Source organism: Fringilla coelebs (assembly GCF_963513975.1).
Source record: "Fringilla coelebs genome assembly, chromosome: 5".
Classification (NCBI taxonomy): Eukaryota; Metazoa; Chordata; class Aves; order Passeriformes; family Fringillidae; genus Fringilla; species Fringilla coelebs.
In genome coordinates, this window is record NC_140033.1 from 28,855,966 (window position 1) to 28,881,170 (window position 25,205).

The 25,205-nt window shown below is 36.2% G+C and overlaps 1 protein-coding gene across 3 annotated transcripts in view; it reads right to left on the reverse strand.

Moving 5' to 3' along the window:
* Positions 1 to 542: 542 nt before the first annotated feature.
* Positions 543 to 25,205, reverse strand: part of GXYLT1 (glucoside xylosyltransferase 1) — a 28,076-nt gene continuing 3,413 nt past the window's right edge. Inside the window, exons 2-8 of one of the 3 annotated variants that reach the window (XM_084206305.1) lie at positions 20,460 to 20,552; positions 12,595 to 12,766; positions 11,628 to 11,753; positions 10,574 to 10,825; positions 4,989 to 5,112; positions 4,500 to 4,672; positions 543 to 2,421 (exon numbers count right to left, since the gene is read on the reverse strand). In XM_084206305.1, the coding sequence (XP_084062431.1) occupies positions 2,260 to 2,421; positions 4,500 to 4,672; positions 4,989 to 5,112; positions 10,574 to 10,825; positions 11,628 to 11,753; positions 12,595 to 12,766; positions 20,460 to 20,552 (1,102 nt within the window). In that variant the 3' untranslated portion in view covers positions 543 to 2,259. Of the gene's footprint in view, positions 2,422 to 4,499; positions 4,673 to 4,988; positions 5,113 to 10,573; positions 10,826 to 11,627; positions 11,754 to 12,594; positions 12,767 to 20,459; positions 20,553 to 25,205 lie in introns of those variants that run through there. The other 2 variants (XM_084206304.1, XM_084206303.1) reach the window with 2 other exon arrangements.

Genomic DNA, 25,205 nt, shown 5'->3' on the forward strand with positions numbered 1-25,205 from the left:
CTACATTTAAAACACAGGGACTAGAGAACTAAAAATATATTTGAAACAGACAAATACTCTGCAGATTTACTTACTGGAAGCTTCTTGCTTTTTTCAAAACTTTTCTAAAGGGTTCACGAGTGTTACCTGGAGGTGAACTAAGATGAGCTGTTTTCATTTCTATTAAAAAATTACTCAAAACCTATGGCATAAGGCCATATTCTGCTATTTGTAATATGGTAAGTAAACATTTCTAGTTATAAGCACAAAGTAAGCATTTTTGTGCTACAGTAAGCATCAACATTAATTATTTTTGTTCTACTCCCCCATAAAATTTGAAATTTAAGTGGAAAGAATGCTGCTAAGGTCCACATTCCCCTTTTTTGCTTAAATGGTCCATTAGGTTTTAGGAGTTATCTTGACATGTCTACAACACTCTAAAAATAAATTCAAAACTGAAAGTTCCTGCGAAGACAAACACAAAAAAGAAGTTGAAAGATTTTTTTAAGTACAAACACACAGTACAAGTACAAAGAAAAGCTGAAGACAAATTGATACAAAAATCAGTATTTATGTAAAAAAATAATGCACTGCATATTGTAAAATCAGTCAGTTACAGTATTGACCTTCACAGAGATTTCTACATTTTCAGGCTTCAAAAGGTTACACAGAAAGAAGAGACTCACATGAGAGGCAGACTGCTTCCTAGATTCCATCCCAAAAATTTATACCCTGAGCCTGCAGGGAAATTAGAAGCAGGATACAAACTCTGCTGACAGTGGAGTGTATTCTTGTACTGCTAAAGCATTTGTCCAGCTCACATGGATCTGGAAGTCAGAGCCAGTCTATCTTTGACAAGGAAACAGCTACAAAAATTAAGTTTCTAAAATGGGGTTGGGATGAAGGTGCAAGTCAGTGAGTGGATCCTCCATGTTCAACACACAGGAACTGTCCTGGAATCCACAAGCTCACTTTATGAAGACTTCATCTCACTTAGACAGGTTATCTAAGTTCATATATACATTACAAATACATTTCATACCATGCAAGTTTAAATATTTTACTGTAACACTAGAATTCAGCCCTTTTCTTCATGGTTTTCTCTGGAGAAAAAAAAAATTATTACTTAAACAGAAGGTTTTGTTTTTTCACTAAGATAATTGCAGGAAATCTAATACTTTCCTGTTGCAAATCACTATCCCCCTATCGACAGTAATGCATTCAATGTAGTTCAGGGTCTGCCCCAAAACTATTTTAAAGCCATTTATTAAAAAAAATATTATAACAGGATATATTCTCTAAAAAACCCCATCTACTACACAGTCTGATGAAGCATCAGAACTCTTACTACAGCTCTTCACTTTTACATACTACATACTCTATAATAACCATCAGGTAATAATTCCTAGTATGGAAATACAACAGCAACAGCTTTCCACTATTGGGCTTTTTTTCGACTTCCAAAATGCCCAATAAAGCTGCAAAACCATGAAATTTTTCTAAGTATTATACAACAAGCAACTTCAAACTGGATTTTTACTTAAAACCCCTCAGTTCTGCTCTACCTTTTGGTGATAATGGCTCTACGTTGTTGAAACAAATTATTTTTAATATAAAGTCTCTGTATTTACTACAGAGAAAGCTAGTATCACATACTAGTCATTAATTTCTCAGAAGATCATATTTATAGTGTGCAGTTCACATCTGAGATAAACAAAACAAGATTGTCAAAACAGTACTTCAACATGTAAGAGATGAACATATAAAGGCACATACAGATTGTCAATGATTACAACACATTTCTTTGATAAGAGAGTATTTTCTGCACTTGTAAACAACTTTGTTTACATAAAGGCTCACACCTTTAAAGTGAGGTTAGTGCTGCTGACTCAGTTATTGCTACATTCACAGTTCAATAGAATTTTAGACAATATATGAGGTACGCTCCCAAACAGAGTCATCTTCATTTCTTCCTTGTTCATTTATCATTAGATAACTGAATTATGCAGACTAAAATTACTGACGATAGAAGTCAGTAACACCCAAATCATCAGATATGAGACAAACATTAGCACTGATTAAACTTCAAAAAACCAGAAAGTCACCGTTGCAGAAAAAAGTTCTTGCTCTTCATTACATGAATATTTTCTTCATTTTTATGTATGCTAGTAAACTTTTTTCTGGGCACATTAAGAGCCCATTCAAGCTGCAATAGAATTTTGCACCTTTTGACCAGCTACGTTAATTCAGTCTCTTGATGTAACAGCTAGAAGTCAAAAATCACCTTCCCTTTGATCTTCTGGCATATAAGTCTCTAATGCTTTTTGTTAGCTGCTTTATGAATACTTTGTATACTCTTCCACAGTATGTGTGCGTGGTTTTCTGTAACTCCCGTTCTAGGGGCTGCAGCAGCGAATGAACCAGGTCATCTCCAAATGAATACTGTAAAGAGGTTAAGAAAATTTAAGGTTAATATGGAAGATTGTCATAACTCAGAGGTATTAGAGTTTTATAAAAATTATTTTCAGCATCATATTTGCTGTCTATAGGTTTATTAAATGTTTTCAAGAACAAGTGCTTCTGAATGCAATAATTTAAAAACACCTCTTAATTACAAAAGTATACTCTCCTGCTTTCAATAAACCTAACAAGAAAGATCTTTTTTATGCTAAGCAAATGAATGTATTCAGACAGGAAAGGAGGAAATTTTTAAAATTACGTTACCCAATTAAAAATTTACAACTCTAAAATGATTTCTGGATATTTTTTTTGTTGTGGTAACTTTCTCAAATGACATATAACCTTTAAGTAATACAAGTCTTATCAAATTATAATGAAACAGCAGTATAAAAAGTGGTACTGACGTTTCATTAAATTGAATGATGGTCAAACACATGCTATGTTTAACATGGGCATGAAATAAAGTTGTCATTAGCTCAACACTGCAATGTTTTTTATAAACAAATGCTAAGTTAAAACAGCATTTTGAAGTAACATAATTTTGTTCATCTCATTACCACTGAATCAGTAGTGGTTTACGTACGTTCTCTGATGCATCCACATATGAAATGGGATCATAAATAAAAGGAAATAATTTTTTCTTGTATTTTTGACAATGCTCAAAGGAAACAAAGAAATAATATTTTTATGGAAATACGATCACTTTCCTGCAATGTATTCTCAGACCCCCAAAAGTACTTTTCTTCATTTTTATACCTATATGACAATGTGTAATAAAGCAACATTAAAATATACTCTTGATTTTTGTAGGTTATACACACACAGTAGCCTGCTACATTAAAATGTGCATCAGTGCTAAGTTTTACAGCTCTTCAGTGAGTATACTGATGCAGTGATAAATGGTTCATTAGATGATTTATTTGCAGCATGAAGTCATTGTGCTTAGTATTTAAAGGAACGGCAACATATTAATACACTGAATTTCTGGAAAAGGTCAAAACACAGTATATAAAAAAAATTTTTAGAATCCATATCTAGATACAATTAGGTATTAAAGCGTTGCAGTAAATACACACAAACTTTGGGAAGAAGGGATTTTTTTCTGCACTTTAAAATCTTCAAAAAAAGGAAGTTTCTGGTGATGGCTTGTTCAGTCTGGAGATAAAGATTGTCCCTCTCTACCACTGCACTGCTGTGACCTCACTTTGAGTAAGCAGTCCGAGCAGTTTTGGTCACAATATGAGGATATAAAGCTATTAGCATCCAAAGGAGGACCACAAAGATGGTGCAGGGCCTCAGGGGAAAACGTGTGAGGAGTGGCTGAGGCCACTTGGTCTGTTTGGTCTGGAGGAGACTGATGGGAGACTTCACTGTAGTTACAATTTCCTTGTTAGGGGAAGAGGAGGGGCAGGCACTGATCTCTGCTCCGTGGTGATGAGTGACAGGACTTGAAGGAATGGCCTGAAGTTGTGTCAGGAAAGGTTTAGGTTGGATATTCAGAAAAGGTTCCAGAAGAGGGTGGCTGGGCACTGGAACAGGCTCTCCAGGGAAGTGGTCACAGCAAGAAGCCTGGCACAGTGCAAGAAGTCTTCGGACAATGCTCTCAGGTGTATGGTGGGACTCTCGGGGATGGTCCAGTGCAGGGCCAGGTATCTGGATTTCAGTGATCGTTGTCGGCCCCTTCCTATTCAGATATACTAAGATGCCCAAATGCTCATGGAAACAATTCACCAGCTGATTTATTAAATAAATGAGAATAAAGCCTTTTAAATAAACACTGACAACTACAGGCATGGTTCTAGAATCCTAACCTAAATACAGTCTACACTCTGTATCAAAAGATGCTCATCAAAACAGGAATTTACTGGAACTCCATAAAAGAGAAAAAAGTGGTAAAAACACTTGATGTTACTTAAAAGTGAAAAAAATTACTTTGTTGCAATCAAGGTGAATATCAACATGCCTACAAAATACGTGTACTACAGATAAACATACATCATAAACATACTATAGATAAACATACACGAAAGAATAACAAGTACAATGCAAAAATCACTTACATTTTTTATCGCTTCATAGACAGCTCTAAAAGTTGGTTGTTTATCATCATGGTAAACACCTCTATTTCCATGAAGAATAAATATACCTTCTTCTTCAGCTGCCTTACAATTGCTTCCATAGATACAGTGGTCAGGCCGGTAATTCCATTGGCAAGGAAAGACATAAAGACTTTCTGTATGGAAAAATGAGAGCTCAGAGTTAAGTATCAAAATTGTTTCAGGAAATAAACCAATATTTTCTTTATTTATTTAAGACAGCTTTATAAATTTCTGTACAGTTGTTTTGAAATCTAACAGTTAATTACCCTCTAGCAAGCTCCAGAACTGTCTCAAATGCTGTCAGAGAATTAAAGAAGTGAATAGTCCCTTGAAGGTATTTACCCAAAAGCCTGCTTATTGAATATTTTCCTGGATTTTTTTCCTGGAGATTTTGTTTCCCATGGAAAAGATAACTTCACAGCGTTAGGCTGACAATCAATGTGGATTTACCTGGATTGTGAAAAAACATAATGTTCAACAGATCCTGATCACCCCATGTTATGTTCAGCTTATACTTCTTCAGTAGTGGCATCAGAATTTCTCCCCATTGCAAGCGGACTGGTGTCATATCATTCTGTTAAACAGAACAAAGCAAAACCACACACATTCAGGACAGTTACATCTACAGGGAAGGAACTGCCTTACAGAATCGCAGCAGCTTGCACTTCAAAGGTACAGATCTCAAATGTATAGATAGCTTCTTCCCTTTAAACCAGCAAGTCTATCTAAGGAAACTCGTTACAGACATTTCCAATATGCTTTATTTCTCAATGATCAACTTACCGAGAAGTTTCCTTCTAACATCTTAAACCAAGAATTCTAAGAATAGCAAGGGATTTTTTATACAGCAGAAGGATCCAGTACCAAAACTGCATTTAAGTCATGTAGCAAACAGATGGGGAGTATTTCAATATTCACATGTCATGCAATTTCTCTCTTTATCACAGTTATAATATACACAGGTTCTAACACTAACCGCAAAACTTCAAACCAGCTCAGTATAAAATTAATTCTTAAATCGTTCCAAACACATACAGATAAAAAATACTGGCTACAAAGTAGTATACAAAAATACAGAAATCCTTCAAAGGTCTTCAAAAGTATTTTCATCAAGTTGAACTTAGTTTACTTAGTTACTGAACTTGAATTTCCTCATCAACAGGACAACTTTTCACTAGCAAAAGTCAGTAAGAACTAAAGCAACAGCTGATACCAAATTCCTGAATTCTTGATTTAGCAGAATCACTTCAAAAGAAAAGAAGTTCTTCTAAGGTTCTGGTTGAGGAGCAGCTACTTGGAGTAAACTGGCCCACACTGAATCCCATGTTAACAAAGGGATTCAAATCTGCAGTTTAAACAGTTACATATTCTAAAGCTAATCTCTTATCTTTACACTTTATTTAAGCTCAAGTAGAACAGAAAAGGAACAAAGCTGCTCACTTTGTACTCTGTACTTCACAGTTTTGAGAGTGTGGATGGAATAGCAGTAAGTCCCATAGAGAGAAAATTCCTGAACAAGTACAAGCATTGTACCCTTGCTTCTTTTTAAGCAAGTTGCCAAAAGAAAAATTATATTAGAACTCCAGTATAGTTTCAGATTTGCATACAAGAATATCATGTTAAGAGACAGATTACCAGGAGCAAAATACTCAGTTTGAGATTTACAGTATCAAAGACTTCTTTCTCTCAGCTTTACACTGACAAACTAGAAAGTGCATAAAATTGCAGTTCAGTTTTTACTCTTCCCTCAGATCATTTCAGCCATCAAATATGAAGGGCTTTCAGAACTGAAGACTAAACCAAGAAATACTATGAGATTTCAGACAAGAATTAATACAAAAAAAGATCTATACCTTATATTATGCAAGAAGCCAAACAGAATATTACAGCCTCTCCTCTCCTAAAAAATTTATGATTATGATTGCCTGCAAGTATTCAATGAGCACAGGCATAAGAAATGCACAAGAAAATTCTTAGCTAGTAAGAATTATCATTAGATTCAATGCAAAGTGATTAAATAAAATAAAACACAGGCTTTAACACTAAGCTAAACCCTTCCAAAAAAGCAAATAAATAAGACTGAATCACAGTCAGTAAAGATTACTCCCTCACCTGAAATTTGCAATTCCCAGAATACTGACTAAGTTAAGGCAAAATGCTAAGAATTAAAAACAGAATTAAATTACCTCACTCATACCAGGCAAATCATGGTACAAGAATATACAATAACAAATACAATTTTAGAGCAACACATAGAAATTGAAGTTTAAATTAAGACATTATTTAATAGAATTTTATTTTCACTTGTAGAGTTTTAATAGCATAGAAATCCAGAGGATATCCCAAGAAGATGCAAAGCAGGTAAGAACATGCATCACATAGCCAGATGTCTAGAAGCAATACTACTTGACAAACAGTGCTGTCAGATTTAAGAACTGGAAATTGTAATATTTCCATAACCTCTGCATAAATAGAAAAGAGCTATAAATTAATAAAATAGCAGAGATATATAATGACACCAGTGTAGGAGCAAAAGAAACTACTTGAATAATTACTTGTTTCCCCTCTTTAAAATATTCCACTGTAAGGTGAAAGAGCCTGAGAAGTAGGATTCTGATAGAACTGCTTTTTAGAAGTTACTCAAGTAAAAAAACTGAAAGAAAAAATTCTACATTAATTTTAAAATGTGAAGAATATAAGCCTTCTCTCCAGTATTCCACAACATGCAAAGAATTTTAGCAATTTGAGAAAAAACCCCAAATGATAGTAGGCATTTCTGTGATGACATCAAACTGATACAACCAGGTTCTTAAGAACTCTCAAAACTCTAGTTTATTTGAGCAGAAGAAAAGGTGCAAGAAGAAAATATATGGAGGAACATCAAAGTATTTTCTGACATTTTGGGCTGGTTTTTTGTTTGTTTGTTTAGCTTGGTCATTACTCATTTCTGTACCAGAAAACTTCTGCCTGACCAAGGCTGAAGTCAGACTTTAAAAAGCTGTCTTTTAGCTTTTAAAGTTAAACATTTAGCCTTTACTTTTTTTAAAATTCTAAGAAGTAAATACAAAGCTGAGGAAAAATTCTCAAATTACAGAGCAATATCTAAACAAACTGCAGCTGTGTCCCACAAACAGCTGACCAATTTAAATTTCCTTAATGCCAAGGGAGAGCCAGCCCTCTGCCTTCTGTTTACATGATTCTACCCTGTTCTTACACTAACAATGTAGTGCTAACACTTACTGCATGTTTATGTATACTGATGTACTCCAATTACCCAGCAGAAGGATTTCTTTTTTGTACTATTAGCAAACTGAATTGAATCACAGAAAGAACCGAACACCAAAGGCTACAACCAAGTAAATAAGAAAAGTAGGGAAAAGGAAATGGTAAGAGACAGGAATCTTCCTTTTAGAAGCAATTTGGTTTTGTGCAGGCTCACCATATTTCTTGAAAGTACAACCCTAAGCAACAATGAATAATAAAAAAAAGTTATAATGGTCTAGGTCACAGAAGCTCCCTGGACTTGTTGGGTTTTTTTTCTAAAGCATAGCCGTGAACCACTACTTTGCACTCTATCTGAAGTTAATTTACTAGGTGCTTGTTTGATTTTCTAAAAGCTTGTTCCCTTCCTTGACTGCCTGCATCTCAGGCATCAATAACCTTCTCAATAAACGTGACAGAAGTCGTTCCTCTCTATTCACATTGCCTCATCGGTTTTTTTGTTTAAAAGCACCATAGCTGTAGCATTTGTTACATCTCTTTAAAAAAAAAATCTACATCTGTATGTATACAAATACAAAAAAAATCACATACCATTACCTCTTCTATATCCTAAACAGTCTTGAATGTTTTACATTCCCATTTTCTAACTGCTGCTTAGCAGAGACAACATGTAGGCACTAACCATCAGAAGCTTCATTAAGAATTCTAGTGCCATGTGCAGTTATGCAGTATAATGACCAGTATAATGCAGTATAATATTCAGTAACACATCTGTGCATGCACATCTAGTTGTATACAAGCATACACATGTGTGCATTTAGTGCATGTATTTGTGCCGTACATACACACAGAGACTTCACACACAAGATAAATAAGATAGGACCTGAAGGAACAACATCCATTAGGCACCACCGACAGCCAAGGAGCTGGGATGCTTGTCTGAAATATCCTGACACTCCTGAGAAGACTGAGGAGGCTCAAATAGGTAAGTGGATAAAAGATTACTTAATCCTGGAGCAGTACATGGAACTACAGGTTATTGCTACCCAGATGAACATTATAACCATTGGCTGAAGTCTCTGGTTCTATTTTTTATTTATCCATCTTCTGGATCCTCCTGACTCTTAAAAATCAATGTGACAATGGAGGAAAGATGCTTAAAGGCCTCAAGCGGCTCAGCTTGTAATTTGGGCTACAACAGACAAAGAACCCAGTTTTAAATCCATAGCACTGGACGAATATCCTGATCCAAAACTTCAGAAAAATGCTCTAGCTTTACAGTACCATGCAAAAAGGTCTACAGGTATTTTTAAAAAGATAAAAAAATTCCCAGAACTTATATACTCCTTGAAGAATTTGTTGAGCCTCCTGAAAGAATATAAACAAATTCACACCTTCCCATAACACAAGGAAGCATTTTCTAGTTCTACTGTATTTCACTGGAATAGTTAATGGGACACAACGTGGAACTGTCACCTGTAAGGTCCAAAAGCATCTGCAGTGTCACCGGCAAGGGGTATTAGGACAGTCCCTACCCCTGAATTTGGTCTACCTCTTTTCCCAAGGTTTGAGATTAGTCGTTCCTCTGCTATCAGTCACAAGCAAAAGTCATACACTCTCAGGCACACTGTGTATAGACTCAGCTACACTTAGTTGTACTGAGAAGCCAAACCAGAATTCTGCCACAGTGTGAATAAAAGACCAACTTTATCTTAGTATTTACCACACTGAAAATAAATCACTATACAGAAAATCACTGCCAGAGCTTAAGATATATGTAGCTTTCAATCCCATGTTTTTCTCTTCATACTTTTCAGTATTTTCATTTTTCCATATGCTATAATCAGTAAAACAAAGTAGACAATGCAGGATTTCACTGATGGTGTGTATATATATATATACACACCATGATGAAAGCAGCCATATCCTACTATAACTTTTTACTTTTAACTACAACTGAGATAACCCATTCTCCATTTCTCTTAAATTCTCTGAATTTCCTTCAAGAAAAATACATAGCAAGAATGCTAGAATGAAAGCTGCTTATCACACTGGAAATGAGAGAGAATTAATATCTTCTGCAAATTTATATTGCTCCTCTTATGGATGCTTCTTCCAGAAGTTTTTGACTGCATGATTATTTTTCCCTAATCAAACTTCTCTTTAACAGAGATGTACTTTCCCCCAAACATAATCACACAGCACTGCTTTTGTACTTGTGTTTCAAGTGCATAAGAAAAAACTTCAAGTCTGAGAAGCAATGACCATTTCTACTGCTGTGTGCACTGCTTCCATGCATGCAGTAATAGTTACTTTCATGATGAACTTCTTTGTCTACAAAAACAAGGACTTCAAAGGAAATAAAAAGATACTTAGGGTGATAATCACCTGGCTACAATGTAAAAGATCAACATTTAGAAATCTTCATTTTCAACACTTACTAAATGTTTTAGCACCACCTCCTGGCCATACAACTACACACGCTTTACAAGTTTACAATAATTGTTTTTCTGGGATGCCTGTAGTGAAGAAATAAAGTGGGCATATCTATTGGCAAATGTAATTTACAGCAAACTGTATCAAGTCAAAGGATCTCTCAGGACTAAATAAAAATAAATCAATCAAGCACAGTTGAAATTCAAGTCTTATAGTGGATGACATTTAAAAATAGATCCTATTTTAAGCACAGTGTACTTTGAGAGCATTTTTACAATAACAGAAAAAACATTTTGAAAAATACATATGAATATGAAACAGAAATAGAATTAAAAGATGGAGAGCCACCAAAAATGCAATTGAGGCAACACACATACCTTGAAATATTTTCTTCTGATACGTGTCATATTCATTAGCATGACTCCAGAATTAATTCCAGTTACTCCATAATAGGGATGTCTAGCAAACCGATTATACCACCCAATACGAGGCTCTTCATGTTCTGGCGCCATTGCAGCAATTTGTGTGGAGTTGAATTCTCCCAGAAAAGACCAAATATCATCAACAGGCCTCAAAAACAAGATGTCAGTATCAACATACAGTAGTGAATCCACATTTTTGAGGATTAACTGTGAGGGAAAGAAATTTAAAACCAAAATTTTAAGTCTTACTGAACTTCTCTTAATAAAACACAAGAAAGTTAAACAAATTTTTGTCATATGCAAATAAATTCACTTTACACCGACAGTTTGCAGTCAACAAATTTGTCATCATTCCTTTTGCTCACATTTTAAAGAATTTCTGTAGAGGGAAATAATTTTCATAGAGAACAGCGTTGCAAAGGCACTCATTCTACATTTTCTATGTCAGGGCTCCTTAGGTGAAGGTGGAGGCCAGGTGACACCCTAACAGGAGCTCCTCTCTGGCTCCTGCTCCCTCGCTTGCCCATGCAGCCCATCAAACAAGTGCTAAGACCCCCACCTTTGGGAGATAGCTGCCATGGCTCTAATTCCCCAAGCCTGAAGCATGGCCTCTGAAGTGTCTTAGATGAGCACATGCACAAAACACTGGCAACAAGAGCCCATTTCTTGTCTCCTTTTCTCCAGCACTTCTCAGACTCATGCATACAAGAGACTTTCCAATGGAATGAGGAGGTGAGGTACGATAAATCCATCTCACCTCTGAGATGATATGACCTACACCTCTTTCTGAGGATACTGTGCCATAATGCATTAAGTGAGAAAAGGACTTTATAGGGTACTAGTGCCAGAGAAAAATGTTAAATTCAGAGGGTTTTTTTGGATGTCAAAAAAGTAACTTTAAGGAGTAGTAGTAGTTCTTCATTTAAAACCAAAGAGAAATCACATTAACAAGGACAGTCTGATGCTTCATAAACAGACTTCTGGATTGTCCTACTACAAAGTAACTTACTGGTAAAAATAGTCTTTGCGAAGCACATGGTTTAAATAATTTCTTCCATTCTGTTGCACTCTCAGATGGAAATGTTATTGGATACAATGTGTAATTAACTTTTCCTTCATAGGGGAATTCTTCAAGCTATGTAAAAAGAAATCACAAACATTACTTCAATTTTATAACAAAAAAAAAATCAATTCGCCATTCAAACTGATACTTGAATAAAAAGTGGCACCTGCAAGCCACTGTGAAGAAAACACATCATATCAGATCACATGCAAAAGGAACAGGAAGCAAAATAAATTAGTATTTACAAGAAGTATGTTAATTAAAACTCTTCCTCTCCTAACTACTTACCACAGAACAAATGCCAATGAAATATTTCCAAATTTAATCTTACTCCATTTTTGCCACAGCTACTGTTTGCATAACAGTGTATATAAATTAGCATGTGCAACATACTAATGTCACAATTAATAAGACATTTTAAGCTCAAAAACAGTCAAACCCTCCAGTTATAGCTTCATCAGCTTCTAAAACCACTACTCTAGTTATAAAGTAATTTCAATTAACTGAAATTTACTAAAATTAGACGGTGTTCCACTTTCTCTAAACAATACAAGACTGACTCATGCTATAAGCACAGAGACAAAAAAAGGACAGATCTACAATTTTTTCTTGTAAAGCCAACTCTAAATAAGCTCACACAAGGTAACTGGTTTGTGTTCAGAATATCAGGCTTGTATTTAACAGATTCAAAATGACAAATCAGAAAGTTTTGGTCTGTCTCTAGGAGGAACTCTGGTATCTGCAGCTGGGATTCTTACACATGAAAAAATTTCAATGATCCCCATCCAACACTACAAATGCCTTATTACTTTAGATTCCTGCATTTCTGCCACTCTATCAAACAAGTAGAATTGATGTACATTGTGCTACAGATTGTGCTACAATTTGATTGAATACATTTTTGAATACTTACTATGTCTTTGAAACTCTCATGCAATTGGTCCTCAGCAAAAATATGAAAATGGAGAGGTTTGATGCTGAAAATAATGGCTGATCTCAACATAGTAACAGTCTCCTCCAGTCTTTCACCACAGGCCACCACTGCTAGATGCATTTTCTCAGGATGTGTTTTCATATAATCATATCTGATACAAAAATATTTTTTCATTTGACATTATTTCTAGCACAGGCTTAAAGAAAAACTCTACTATTTACTGCAGCAAGCAATTAACAAAATATCCTTTACCATACTTAAACCAGCAAAGTATAAAACAGAACATACTCATATGTATGCTTACATTTAACCTGAACCATTCTCATAATCACTCCCACCACCCCAGCCTACAAAGGGGAAAAAAAGGTCTAGAAATGTCTATACACATTTATTGTTTACAGTCTTATTATTCATTACTAGCAAGGAAATTCATCAAAATAGCTATGCTAAAAGAATGACTACATGAAATTACATTAAAATGTCAAAGGCTGACAGTAGATTAGGTCTATACATTAGTTTTTTCCCTTTTCCCTGAACTAAACACCGACATAGGAAAAAATGACAAATACAGCAGAGTTGAACTCAACAACAAAAGTGAGATAACACCTACTTCCGAGAAGTTCTGTTAAGAACATTTTTGACTGATCTAGGTTTTGTCCATTTGCTGCTCCAGCAAGTCCTTTTTTACAAACACACCCTTCAGCGCTTCACCCAAGCACTGACACACAGAAAGCTTTCTCCTGTCCTTCCATCTTGCAGGAGTACAACGTGGACTGGATGAGGGGGGAAACTGATAGCTCAGATGGCCCTGTGGGGTACCCTGGTGCTCCCAGTCGTTCTGGGAAACCCCTCAGGTACACTGACCACACACACTGTCCATGGCCTTGAGCCTACATCACTGCAAGGAGTGGGGACTGGGGAATCCTTTATTCCTGAAGACACCTGTGCAACAGTTACTGTGAGATGTGCCTGGAATGTATTATACAGGGCACATTTTAAAGTTATTTCACTACTTCTATACAATAGACTAAAATTGTCATCAGGCAAATACCATTAGCTTGGCGGCAAACAAAGTAGGTATACCAAAAGTCTCCTGGATTTCACAGATTTAGAAAGAAAAGCTTTCAGAAAAGCTTTCAAAGCTTTTAAACACACATCAACTCAAAGCCCATGTGGAAAACAATATTATGCAGCACTTGAGCTGTTTGCACAGACTATGGGAGGAGGGGGCTAATAGAACCAAAAGTATCTGAAGGTTTAAATTACAAGTTTAATGTCAAATTACGCACACAAAACCAAGTCTGAAGTTAGAAAAGACTTTACCAAACTACTAACAATAGAGAAATGCTTGACAAATCACCCATTCTTAGAAACTTGTTGAAGAGAGACTCCTCGAAACAGAAATTACCAGATGTGATTCTTAGTGCATAATCTCCGCTCAATTTACGCAACCATGTAAATACATACAGACAAGTTTTCCTTTAAATTTGCAATAGATAATATGCAAATATGTCTCTTTTCTTTAAGGCACAAAAGAGCTGCACACATTATTTTTACTTCCACAAGGCAAAACATAAGCAAAGTTATCACTGTAAAACTACTGAATTTGAATGCCATAAATAATTACTGCATTTAAAAAACATTATGAGTTTTGAAAGAATTTAATGCTCTGGAAAAAAAAAACTCCTTTTTCCATAAAAAATGTAATTAGATTATGCAGCCAGTCTTAAGTCAAGGTCTGGAGCATTATTAAAAATCACATGGAAGAAAGACCTCATAGGTCGGATTTAGATCCAAAATAGGGCACCTAAATGAAGATGCTAACCTCAACTGTGTCCAAAGTCTCATTAAAGCCAATAGAGATCTAGTGAGCAGGTTATGGAGTATAGAGAGTAATCCATCTTATTTCAAAGTAAACACCTAAGGCCTGAATCAACTTTCATCATAGGTATAGTGCCATTTAGTAAGTTCTAAAATATCCCACTTGATCTCCAGATACCAAAAAGACTGAGTATTTCAGAGACCATTTTGTTTCTACTAGTCCTAAAAAGCTGTCTAGGATATCCAGGTGCTTCCTGATTAACCCCAACCACTTACATCTCAGCAGCTAAATGGCTGGTCACCCAGATCATCCTCTATGCCCTTTCAATTTTAGTCACTGTTTAAGACCTAACTGACATAGACACCAATATGCAGACATCTATATTCAGATGATTTAATCTGCAGATTGAAATCTTTCATAAATCTTGAAGCAAAATCTGAAAATTAGTTCAGGTTAACACACACACAAAAAAAAGAATCTTGAAATATAATCAAGACATGCTTTATACATAAAGCTAACTTAAACATTACACCATGCAGTAAGTAGTAATGTTAAACACACAATGCAAGCTGAATGTGATGAGGGCAGTTGAAACCCAGAAATAAGTACACTGCCACAGTGTGAACAAGCTGGAAGCAGCAGATTAGCCTCATCACTAATCCACTGAAAAGGGAATTACAATAATTAAGCCCTGAAGTCATGAGAGCCTACAGAGATATTACAAGGTCATGTGATAAATAAGGGCAAAACTTAACACAAACTGCATAGCTGAAAGCCAAGCTCCTGAACTACATGTAACACATAGCTTACCATGAATAAAGTATGACAAAAATTATGCTTAAGAAACTCTAAAATGCACTAAGATTCAAAAACTGTAGTTGATTATTTCTACATCTAGTGACCTCTGTGAATAAAAGAACATTTTTAAGCCGCACAACAAAAAACTGATTACGTTTTAATGTTGTTACAATCACTCTGCTCACACAACCTCTTCTGTAACTTTCAGACTTACTGAGTCCGATATTTTTAAATCTGTGCTTAAAAATTATTTCTTAAAATGCAAAAAAAAGAAAAAAAATATATATATAGAAAGCGCTAATAAAAACTGAATTTCAGCTCGTACCAAATGGAAAAGAGCTGCACTCAGATCCATAAATTCACAACACCAAGTTTTATCCCTGAAGCAGATGGAGCAAGAAGCCATTGGAAAGAACAGACCACCATCCCCTCTCTGGACTATTCACTACAAGGGAATGAGACCTATTAGATCTCAGAAATGTAATAAGGCAGAAGGTAGGAGACTTTGGAACTGTGGTCCTTACTCCAGACTCCATGAAAAGACATCCTTTAGTGATTATAAGCCATACGTTTGGCAATACGTTTTCTTTTTAGCAGTTCCGTTGCTGAGTTGACAATTAGCAAAATAAAATTTATTCTACAAAAATAAATCAAGTAACTTGTCTGAAGCTAAACAGGTTTGGGATCAGGAATCACAGCTCTGGTATGAACCTTTAGTGAAAGTCAAATGCAGGTCCTGAAAGGGTTAAGATATTTTCAAAAGTGAGGAGATACCTTCAAAAAACTTGTTGAGAAGCAGAAAAACAAAAAAAAATGTAGATTTCTTTATATGCCCATTTCTAATTAATAATAGCTCCATCTTTTGGTGTGGGAGAACCTAGTGGAAAAGCTGGAAAAAAGCAACAATAGAGTTGCTTTTAAGAACACATATGTTTTACAATACAAAATTTTTAAAATACAAACTATATTTTAGTAAGGATGTTGGATAGTCTAACAAAGAAAACTTGACAGACCTAATTTCTAAAAAACAAAAAAATCCAATACTGTGGTAGTCCTCGCTCCTGCAGGGAAAAAAAATTAGAAGAGAAAGGCACGTGTAACCTAGTAGAAGATACATGGCAGGATGCCATGACAGGATTTGAGTCTTTAGCAAGAAATAAGAGAATTTAATTTTTGTGAGGATACTAATTACACATGAGGGGTAGGGACAGTAAAAATAAACAAAACACTTGAGACAAACCTCCCCACATACTTCGATGAGTTTAGGAAACGCATTTAAAACAATTCACTTTTGACGATATGAGTAAAAACCACGTATGTTAAAACATGCTACTCAGCAGCAGCAAAAGGCCCGGTACAAGCCTTGCCCTGGAGTATTTCTGTGCCAAGTGCATCCCTTCATTCTACACTGATTAATTCTAATGTTAATAACCTCTGAGAGAAGAACATAGGATATCCTCAGTGAATCTGCTATAACAAGGTTTTCCAGAGCCTGTCTGTCAAGACACTGCCTTGTATTTAAAGATGTTTACCATGACACATTGTATATTGAATTAGCATTTCTAGGTCAATTACAGCTACAAAGCTGTAATTTGACAGTAAGCTACAGAGGTATGTTTTGACAGGTTATACTTTTCTAGAACCTTCATGGCATCCCAGCTGCACTTCCTGGGGAAAAAGAGCCAACACAAATTTTATTGGCACTAAAATACCCACCAGTTCCACAAAAGCTTAGCTCTGTCCTCTGACACAAAGAACTGCAGTAGAGGTCACCTTTACTTGTATATGGTAGTTTTCCTATTCTCACATAACACTTGGAAAGCACAGGTGAGAGGGTACCAAAACCTCAGGAATATCCTGTATACAGCTCCATCTAATTTGGTGTAATAGAAGTGGTTTTCATCATTAGCATAAAAAAACATTAATTATATTCATTAAACTCCAGGGAAAGTATTTTCACATAATCAAACTGTATTATTTCAAAGCTGACACTATGATATACCTCAGAGAATCAAATGGTAGATATGTAAGTACAATAGAGATGGCTTACTTATTACATCCTTTTTCCTTTCAATGCCCTGTTTGATCTAAATCAATCAACCACTAAGAAACCTAACCTAGCAGCCTTTAGTCACCAGAAAAAACAAGGCAAATAGGCAGAGTAAGAAGGCAGCAAAGCTACACTGATTAAAATCCAGCTGTTAAATCACTCCCACACTTATTACAAGTAGGATCAAGGTAACTACAGAAATTACCTGGATTTGAAAGTGATGAAAATTCTAGTTTTTACGTAGCTTAACATTCTACTACAGCACTGCATGTAAAACACGTAAATAATCAAGAGCTTATTTTTGTAAAGTACACTAATGATACCACTGCATATGATGTCCAAATGGAATCTACTCAATTGCCAACTCAATTAGTAGATTAGGTCTGAAGTTACCATATATGAGTAATTTGAAATTGACTATAAAAATAGAAGCCCCATTCTCCAATGAGCCTGCTAATTTTGAGAAATTCCTTTTTTCAGGACTATCAGAATCAATTTCAATATAACCACACCACATGAAGCTCAATATACCCCAAAACTTAGTGAAACTTTCTACTTTAGCAGGCAACACAAGTTAAACCCGCTTAGTTGCAACATCCAGCAACTGAAATCAACCTGGTCAGCCATAGTGATGACCCCTAAGAACTTCTTAGTCAGTCTCAGTAGGAAATAACCAGCCATACCAGTTAGATAATACCTTGAAAGGTGTACTAGAAAAGAAAAAAGCATCATCTAGACCATGGAAAATCTGAGCCTCATGTTATCTTTATTAGCATTTTTAAAGTTTTAATAAAGTCTATACCAATGTAAGTAAAAGCAATCTCATGCTTCCTCTGTCAAGGTGAAAGCTAACAAATACTCTGCCAGAATAAAGTCCATAATCAGAATGGTGGTGAAAAAATGTGATAAAATGTGATAAAATCCTTCCCACAGCAAAAGCAATCGATCTTACACTAATTAACCTGAAGATCTTTATTATTCATTATTAGAACCAGCACCTGTTCAGAGGTCATCAATTTCAAATGATCTTCAACTATTGCATGACTCATACTGAAGTCTCTATACACACATCTCTCTCTTAAAAATTTTCCAGATTCTTCTATATGTCTCCAACATTTCTATCACACATATTTGAATCTTAAAAATCTATACAATATTAGTTTTCACTTAATACACTTAGAGCTACTTAGAGGAAATAAGATAGAAAGCTGCATTTCAAAAGTGTCTATGCCAAGCTCTCTCAAGGGTAAACAAATCCCTGCGGTTCTGACATCCAGGAGAAAAAGCTAAGTGGAATTACAAGTTAGAAACAGAGAGACAATAAGCCTTTTTTCAACAAAAATATTTAAAAATCCAAAAGCTCCCAATGTTTTAAAAACTTAGTGGAAAATGGAAAGGAGACATTCTAACTCTGAGATAAATTAGAGCATCTCACTGAGGAATTCAACAAGCACTGAAGTCAGCACAACATACAAGGATTAATTTAATAGTAAGATATTATAAAACAATCCAGCTTAATGTGAAATGTTTAATTTGAACACCACACACCCTTTACTCATTTAAGTGGCTTTTTTTCTTTCAATTTCAAAATGTATAAACACGAAATTCTGAAAACATTAGGTGTTCACCATGAACCATGTTTCACCTGAAAGTGTACTCATCCAGTAAAGTCATAATCAATGCATACTTCAACTGAATTGTCTTCACAGCCACATATGGAATTCTTAATAGATTAATACAAGTTACAGCTAAAGGCATGTGCAAATAAATTGCATGAGATTTGTCCATTTCTGGTGCCAAGGTTCCACTTGCCTCAAGCCTGACAGAATATCCAGAAAGGAAGTTTTCTACTATTTTTGTGGATTACTCTGTATTCATGGACTTCTTCATGGACTGCTTAGTGGGGTCAGAAGACAGCAAGACCCTCTACTGTCTCAACACTACAAGTGTTAGACTGGCCCAGATGTCCAAGGATTAAATGAAACTTACATTCACATCCTCCCTCTACCTAGCATAAGCTAAGCCCCTACACCCTCAGTCACAACATTTATTCCACTTCGCTAAACTTCATAGAGCTAAACTCCCAAAACATAATCTATAAGGAAAAAAAAGTGATTTCTGTCTATTCAGATAGCTAAATCTGCCTAACAAAGTCATGTGCATCCCCATGGATTGACACAGTATGGATTGCTACCAATGGCAATGAGAAAAACTCAGCAGCCCTAAATTGCTGATGAAGTTCACTAACAGAATAAAAATCAATCTAAGTAACCTTTATAAGGAATTTCTTGACAACTGTTGAGCTTAAAAAGCACTGACAATACAGAAGCAGAGAGGAATAAGGGATCTAAAGCCTTTCCCACAATACTTTTCAAAAAATTAGTAAGTCTTGTAAAGCTACGCTTTTCTTCTCCTTTGCTCTACCAGAAATATTCAAGCTTCATACTAACAGGAAAAGATAACCATATCAAAGGATGATCAGCAAAATTTTAAATATAAGAAAAATTGACTTACAACTTCGGTTATATACTGAAGAGAACGATGCAGGTCAGAGAACTACCTGACAAGCAGCTTACTTCTTTTCACGTTACCTGTGTAATCTGACAGCCTAAAGCATCTGAACCACCACATCAAAACATTTAAACTTATTGTTAAAAATGAAGCATTAAGGTAGACAGTCTATTCTTTAACATACTAAATGTTAAAGAACATTCAAAATGGTCTCTTCAATGCTTTTTTATGAAGTACCCTCCTTAAATTCTATATAATATTTAACTTGAATAAAAAAAAATCCACATGTACTTACTGAGCATATCATTTTATTGCAAGTTATATCATGGGTATTAGTGTGCAGCAAATTTTATTTTAGGAAAGTAATTTATCATTAACTTTTCAGACACTATTCAGACAGGCTTTTAACAGATGTTAGCAAGTTTCTATATAATGAAGCAATATAATTGAAATAATCTACTCTTGGTAGTAACACTTGAGTCTACCATTCCAGAACATAATGTAACAAGAAAAAACCCAGCTAAAGGCAACCACAATATAAGCAGGTGAAATGAATGTGAAGTAATCAAGATATTTAGTTTTGCCATCTTGCTAAAGAGCCAAAAAACATCAGCTACATCTGTCTGCAATCAAACAATAAAGTACTATTTAACAACATCCTACCTAAAAGCAGCTTCCCAAAAGCAGTTCATTCCACAAACATCAGAGGGCAGCATCCAATAGGAATTCCAGAAAGATACAGACAAATTCTTACACCTAACAGAATAAGACAAAAATAACCTATATAAATGTTACTGATTTTATGGCAAACTTAAATGGATAGTCCCCTAGCTCAAGCATAACTTGAACAGTTAATTAGCTGGCAGAAAACTGGTTATGTAATGCAACTTGAATACAAAGGAGAAGGTATTAGAAGCCAATCAGAATTTTTTAAAGGTACAATGGTCCCATTCTTTAGCCTTTCCTCTCCATATATTTTCAGAATGAAAAAAACCAGAGAGGCTGAGATTTTTGAGGATCCTTCTATGTTCTAGGCTTAAATTAAGCCCACAGTGTGGGCTTAATGAGTGAATGGCAACACTTATTGCTAGAAAGAACTTCAGCTTTTCAATACCTTTGCTTACTCAAAGTGGAAGAGCAACTGTAACTTTTCATTTTTGAGGTTACATTGGCCATTTAACACAATCCTCAGTCACCCATTACTCTAGTCAGTGCAAACGTGCAAATCGGATTTTTAATTAAAAACAGGACTTAGCAGCACCAAGGAATTCCATTGTTTCATAACAAATGATTAATGCAATACAGAAGTAATCACAACATTTCACAAGTTTTTTTCCTACATACTAAAAGCAAGACTAATTTATTTACTTCTGCTACATTAACAGCTAAAAAAAGCAGGGTTTACTAGTTCACCACAATATTTAATGGAACAGCAATATAGGAAATATTTTTAAATAGAAACAAAAGTACATATTTCAAAAGTTCTGGTGAGAAAATCAACATCAAGAATTACGATCTGAAATGAGTAAGCAGAATATTGTAAAGCAAGAGATACTCTCTTGAGTGACCTTCTCTGCTCCCTGCCCTGGTGATACAAAGCCAGTAGTGTTTATTCTCCTTTGAAAGTTAGTATCTGTGAATGAAAGACATGTGCAAGAAAGCCGACACAAAACCTGCTGATTTTCATCAGCAGTATTTAAGGACTATAGCTCAGAACTCTACTGAAAGTTGGCTTTGCAAGTTTGAAATTAATCAGTACCATCTTGGTAGCATAATCTGAAACCTGTGAAGGCCAATGTTTCGCAAATACCAGAAAATAATAGCTTAATGTAGCATCAAAAAATGTCAAGATTAGTAATTTCTGCTTTTTGTAACACTTGAGAAAAACAACGTGATAAATACAGTGTTTCACAAAGCCTCATTTAAGTGCTGTGGGGGATGGTGCAGTTCTTTGCTAGATCACAGGAAATCCTTGTATTCTGTAGATAAATGCGTTCACAAGAATTTTCAAGTAAATTTATTTCATGACTTAAGAAAGCTCTCCACAAATAAATACCCAGGGACAAAAAGTGAAAATACAGACTGCAACTCTCTTCCAGGTTTATCTGCACTACTCGTTACCGAAGTATAAAACCATGAGTTCCCTCAGACAGATTCTTTCTTGCGTTATTCTTTGCGGTTTCCGAAATTTTATAAAAACTCCAAGGCACATAAGGTCTTGCACTTATCTGAAGAACAATCTTTATGATCTCTACTACTAGCTTTTTGAAGTAACTGTTTCTCATTACTTTTAAGATAAATTAATAGACAATCTCTCCAAAAGAGTTTTGTGGTTTGGAAGACTATTATGCTATTATTACAGGAGATTCTTCTTTCAGTTGTCAACAAGAGTTTTCTTAGTTGTCTTGAGAATCACCCTACCCAAACCACCAAGGCAAGAGGCAAATCTGAAGTAATGGCCGTGTCACTCCTCTGACACATTAGGCCTTTCAAACATTTCATTTAGCACAAGATTATCAGCCTTGGGTTTGATTCATAAACTGCATATTTAAAACAAAAGTGTTACTACAATACATATGTATGCAATTTACCTAATGTTAGCTCAAGACATTCTCCTGCCAACAGTAATCTCCCTCAGTTGACCACATGCTACCATATTCCCCAAAGTTTTTTCATATAAAGGGTTAAGATACTGGAATAATTGGACAACATTTTCTTCTTGTTATTCACATTAAGATCATTTAAAATGCCACTCATTAAGGTATTTTTTTACTTGAAATGAAATTTGATGAAAGCTTGGACTACAAACAATTGCTTTATACAGCTAGGGAGTTGCATTGTACCTGTTCACAAACAGGTACAGTCATTGTTACCTCAGAGAGGTTACTAGTCAGACAGGAACAGTCACCTTCAGTACTATGGAGGGATATTTTGCTCACATCTATTATTGTTATATGATTAAAGGCCAGTCCCCACAAATAGAAAGTAGAAAATTATGTAAGGTGAAACAAACTAAACAAGGCACATGGAGTATCCTAAGACAGTCCCAATTCACAAGGGCAGAGAGCTCATGAACCAGGCAGACTGACCCATCCACCAGCCTAGGTAACAGGAGAGACTGCCCAGGCCAGTTTACCAACTGCCTAATGGGGTTACTGCCTGAAAGGGTGTAGGACTCATTGTGGGATCAAAGGTGGACTGGGGAGGAAGGAGAATGCAAAAAACATAAGAGATGATAAGAGGTTCCAGTCACATGTGAAGCCTTCTGTTTTCCTGGGTGTGGGAATGGCTCCATTCCATCTGCACCTGCAGAGGTCAGAGCGGCTGCAAGTGAGAAGATGGCCAGAGGTCCCAGGGGCCCATGAGCCTGCGGAGCCAGGGATGGAGAGACGCGTGTGCACACCGCGCGTGGGTGGGCGCATGGCTGGTAACCTCAGCCACCAGAGCAGCCTGCAGGCAGAGCAAGAGGCTGGGGAGCCAGCTGCCAGACAGGCCCTAAGACCGGGCCAGACTCTGCAGAGAACAGTGAGTCTGAGCTACCGAAAGAACCTCTCTCACAGAGCCACAAGAGATTAGGGTCTCAGGGATGGCAACTGCAAGCACCAGAAAGTCTGAGCTGGCCACCTGGCATTTGAGGAGTGGCTAATGAGGTCAGGACCAGCCATCCAGAAGACCCCCTTTCATGAGGCAATCCTGTGCCCAGCTGCCATAAGGCTAAGGCCAGTAACTGGAAAGGTCCAGCACATACACTGTACGTGTGTCTGCACATCCAAGAGGGTGTGAGTACCAGAAACTGAATTGGGTCTGCAGGCCTCAAGGATTCACACGCTCAGGTCAGCAACAATGGAGGCCAGAGGATCAGGAGCCTGCTCCTGGATGGACCAAGTGTCTAAGGCCACTGCAGGAATCCACCTTACATACACTGATGTATTTTTCATTAAAACCTTTCACCCTGATAAGTCAGAGAAAGGAACAGGATCAGGACACTTGTTTGTGGTTGTGCAAGTACTGTTTCCTGTGCGCTGATCTCTTTGGCCAGCCATGTGTGTTTGTACTAAGCCTATGATCCCACTGGAATAAATGCCCCACTTTGCTACTGCCTGGATACCCAGGAACATGGAAATGCAGCAGCCTTGCCTTCATCACACTACTGGGCTGGACAATTCCTAACATACCACTGTCATAAATATAAAAAAGAAGAAATATGAAGTTTCAACATTCACTGGTGCCATAGAGAAGCATTCTCAGGAATCTGTTTGCCAATTCAAAGCATCTCTTCCTTAAGCAACCAGCCACTTCTTAACTACATTTATCAGTTAATCTAGCTTCAACATCCCTGGGTAGCAGAAATTTTAGTACTTCAGACATAGAAAAGGTGTCTATATTGTGACCTGAAAACTTTTCAGAATGAAAGGACAATTTCAAATTAGTTTGTGATATACATAGCAGTGCATAAGTTGCAGTCATGTAGACTGAGACCCTGTGCTCAGGGAAGTCAAGTTTTAACCACAAGAAATCTCTCAACAATCAGTGGTAACCTCCTTTTGTTAATGGAGTTCATGGTTATCAGAAATACTTTTCAATCCACGTGGCATATTTGTACTACTGTAACTCCACAGCAAACTTAGCAGAATGTCCAAATGGTGAGGGGTGCAGCCCTGACAACTACAATCCTGTCAAAATTCCTTTCACTAACAACCAAAGTTTTATCAACTGCATGAACCAACCAATAGACTCATGTCTCTCCTACAGCATGGCCCACAAGTGCAGCAGAACAGGAAGGATGCACTTCCTTCCTGCTCATAATCACACAGGAGCAAAAAACTGGGATGATAAATGCTTAATTCAACTCCAAAATGCACTAAAAATTTCTAATTCTCCTCAACAGATTTTCTGAACATCTGCAGCAATACCACAAATTTGTTATGATGTAGTTTGTCATAGAAGCAATGGCTTTATTAGATAGGAGACAGTCAATGCAACGCTAGATGTCTTGATACCTCAATTTTTTAACTGGAAAAATCTTGATAACGTTTCATTGCTTCACAACATTCCTATGCAAATAATATTTGCTGGTCAAATGCTTGCCAAATTCAGGAGAGTTTTTAAATGAAGTTTCAATTTCAAATCATTGAACATTTAATCCTTTTAAGTTTACCTCATATTTTGAAGTGCTTCGACAGGTTCTGGGCCGATTTCTTAAAATAAGAACAGCTGAGAAGCAAACTGGTGAAACTGCTGGTTAAGCTCTGATACCAATGAAAACAGCTGTATACAGGCCAAGGAAAGAACCAACTACCTGTTATAACCACCCTCTTCTGCTAAGCTTGTGGATATACTTTCTACCCTTTTCCATGCACTATAATCCACTTAACTCTCCCTCTGCCAGAACAGTCAGAGAGCAAGAGA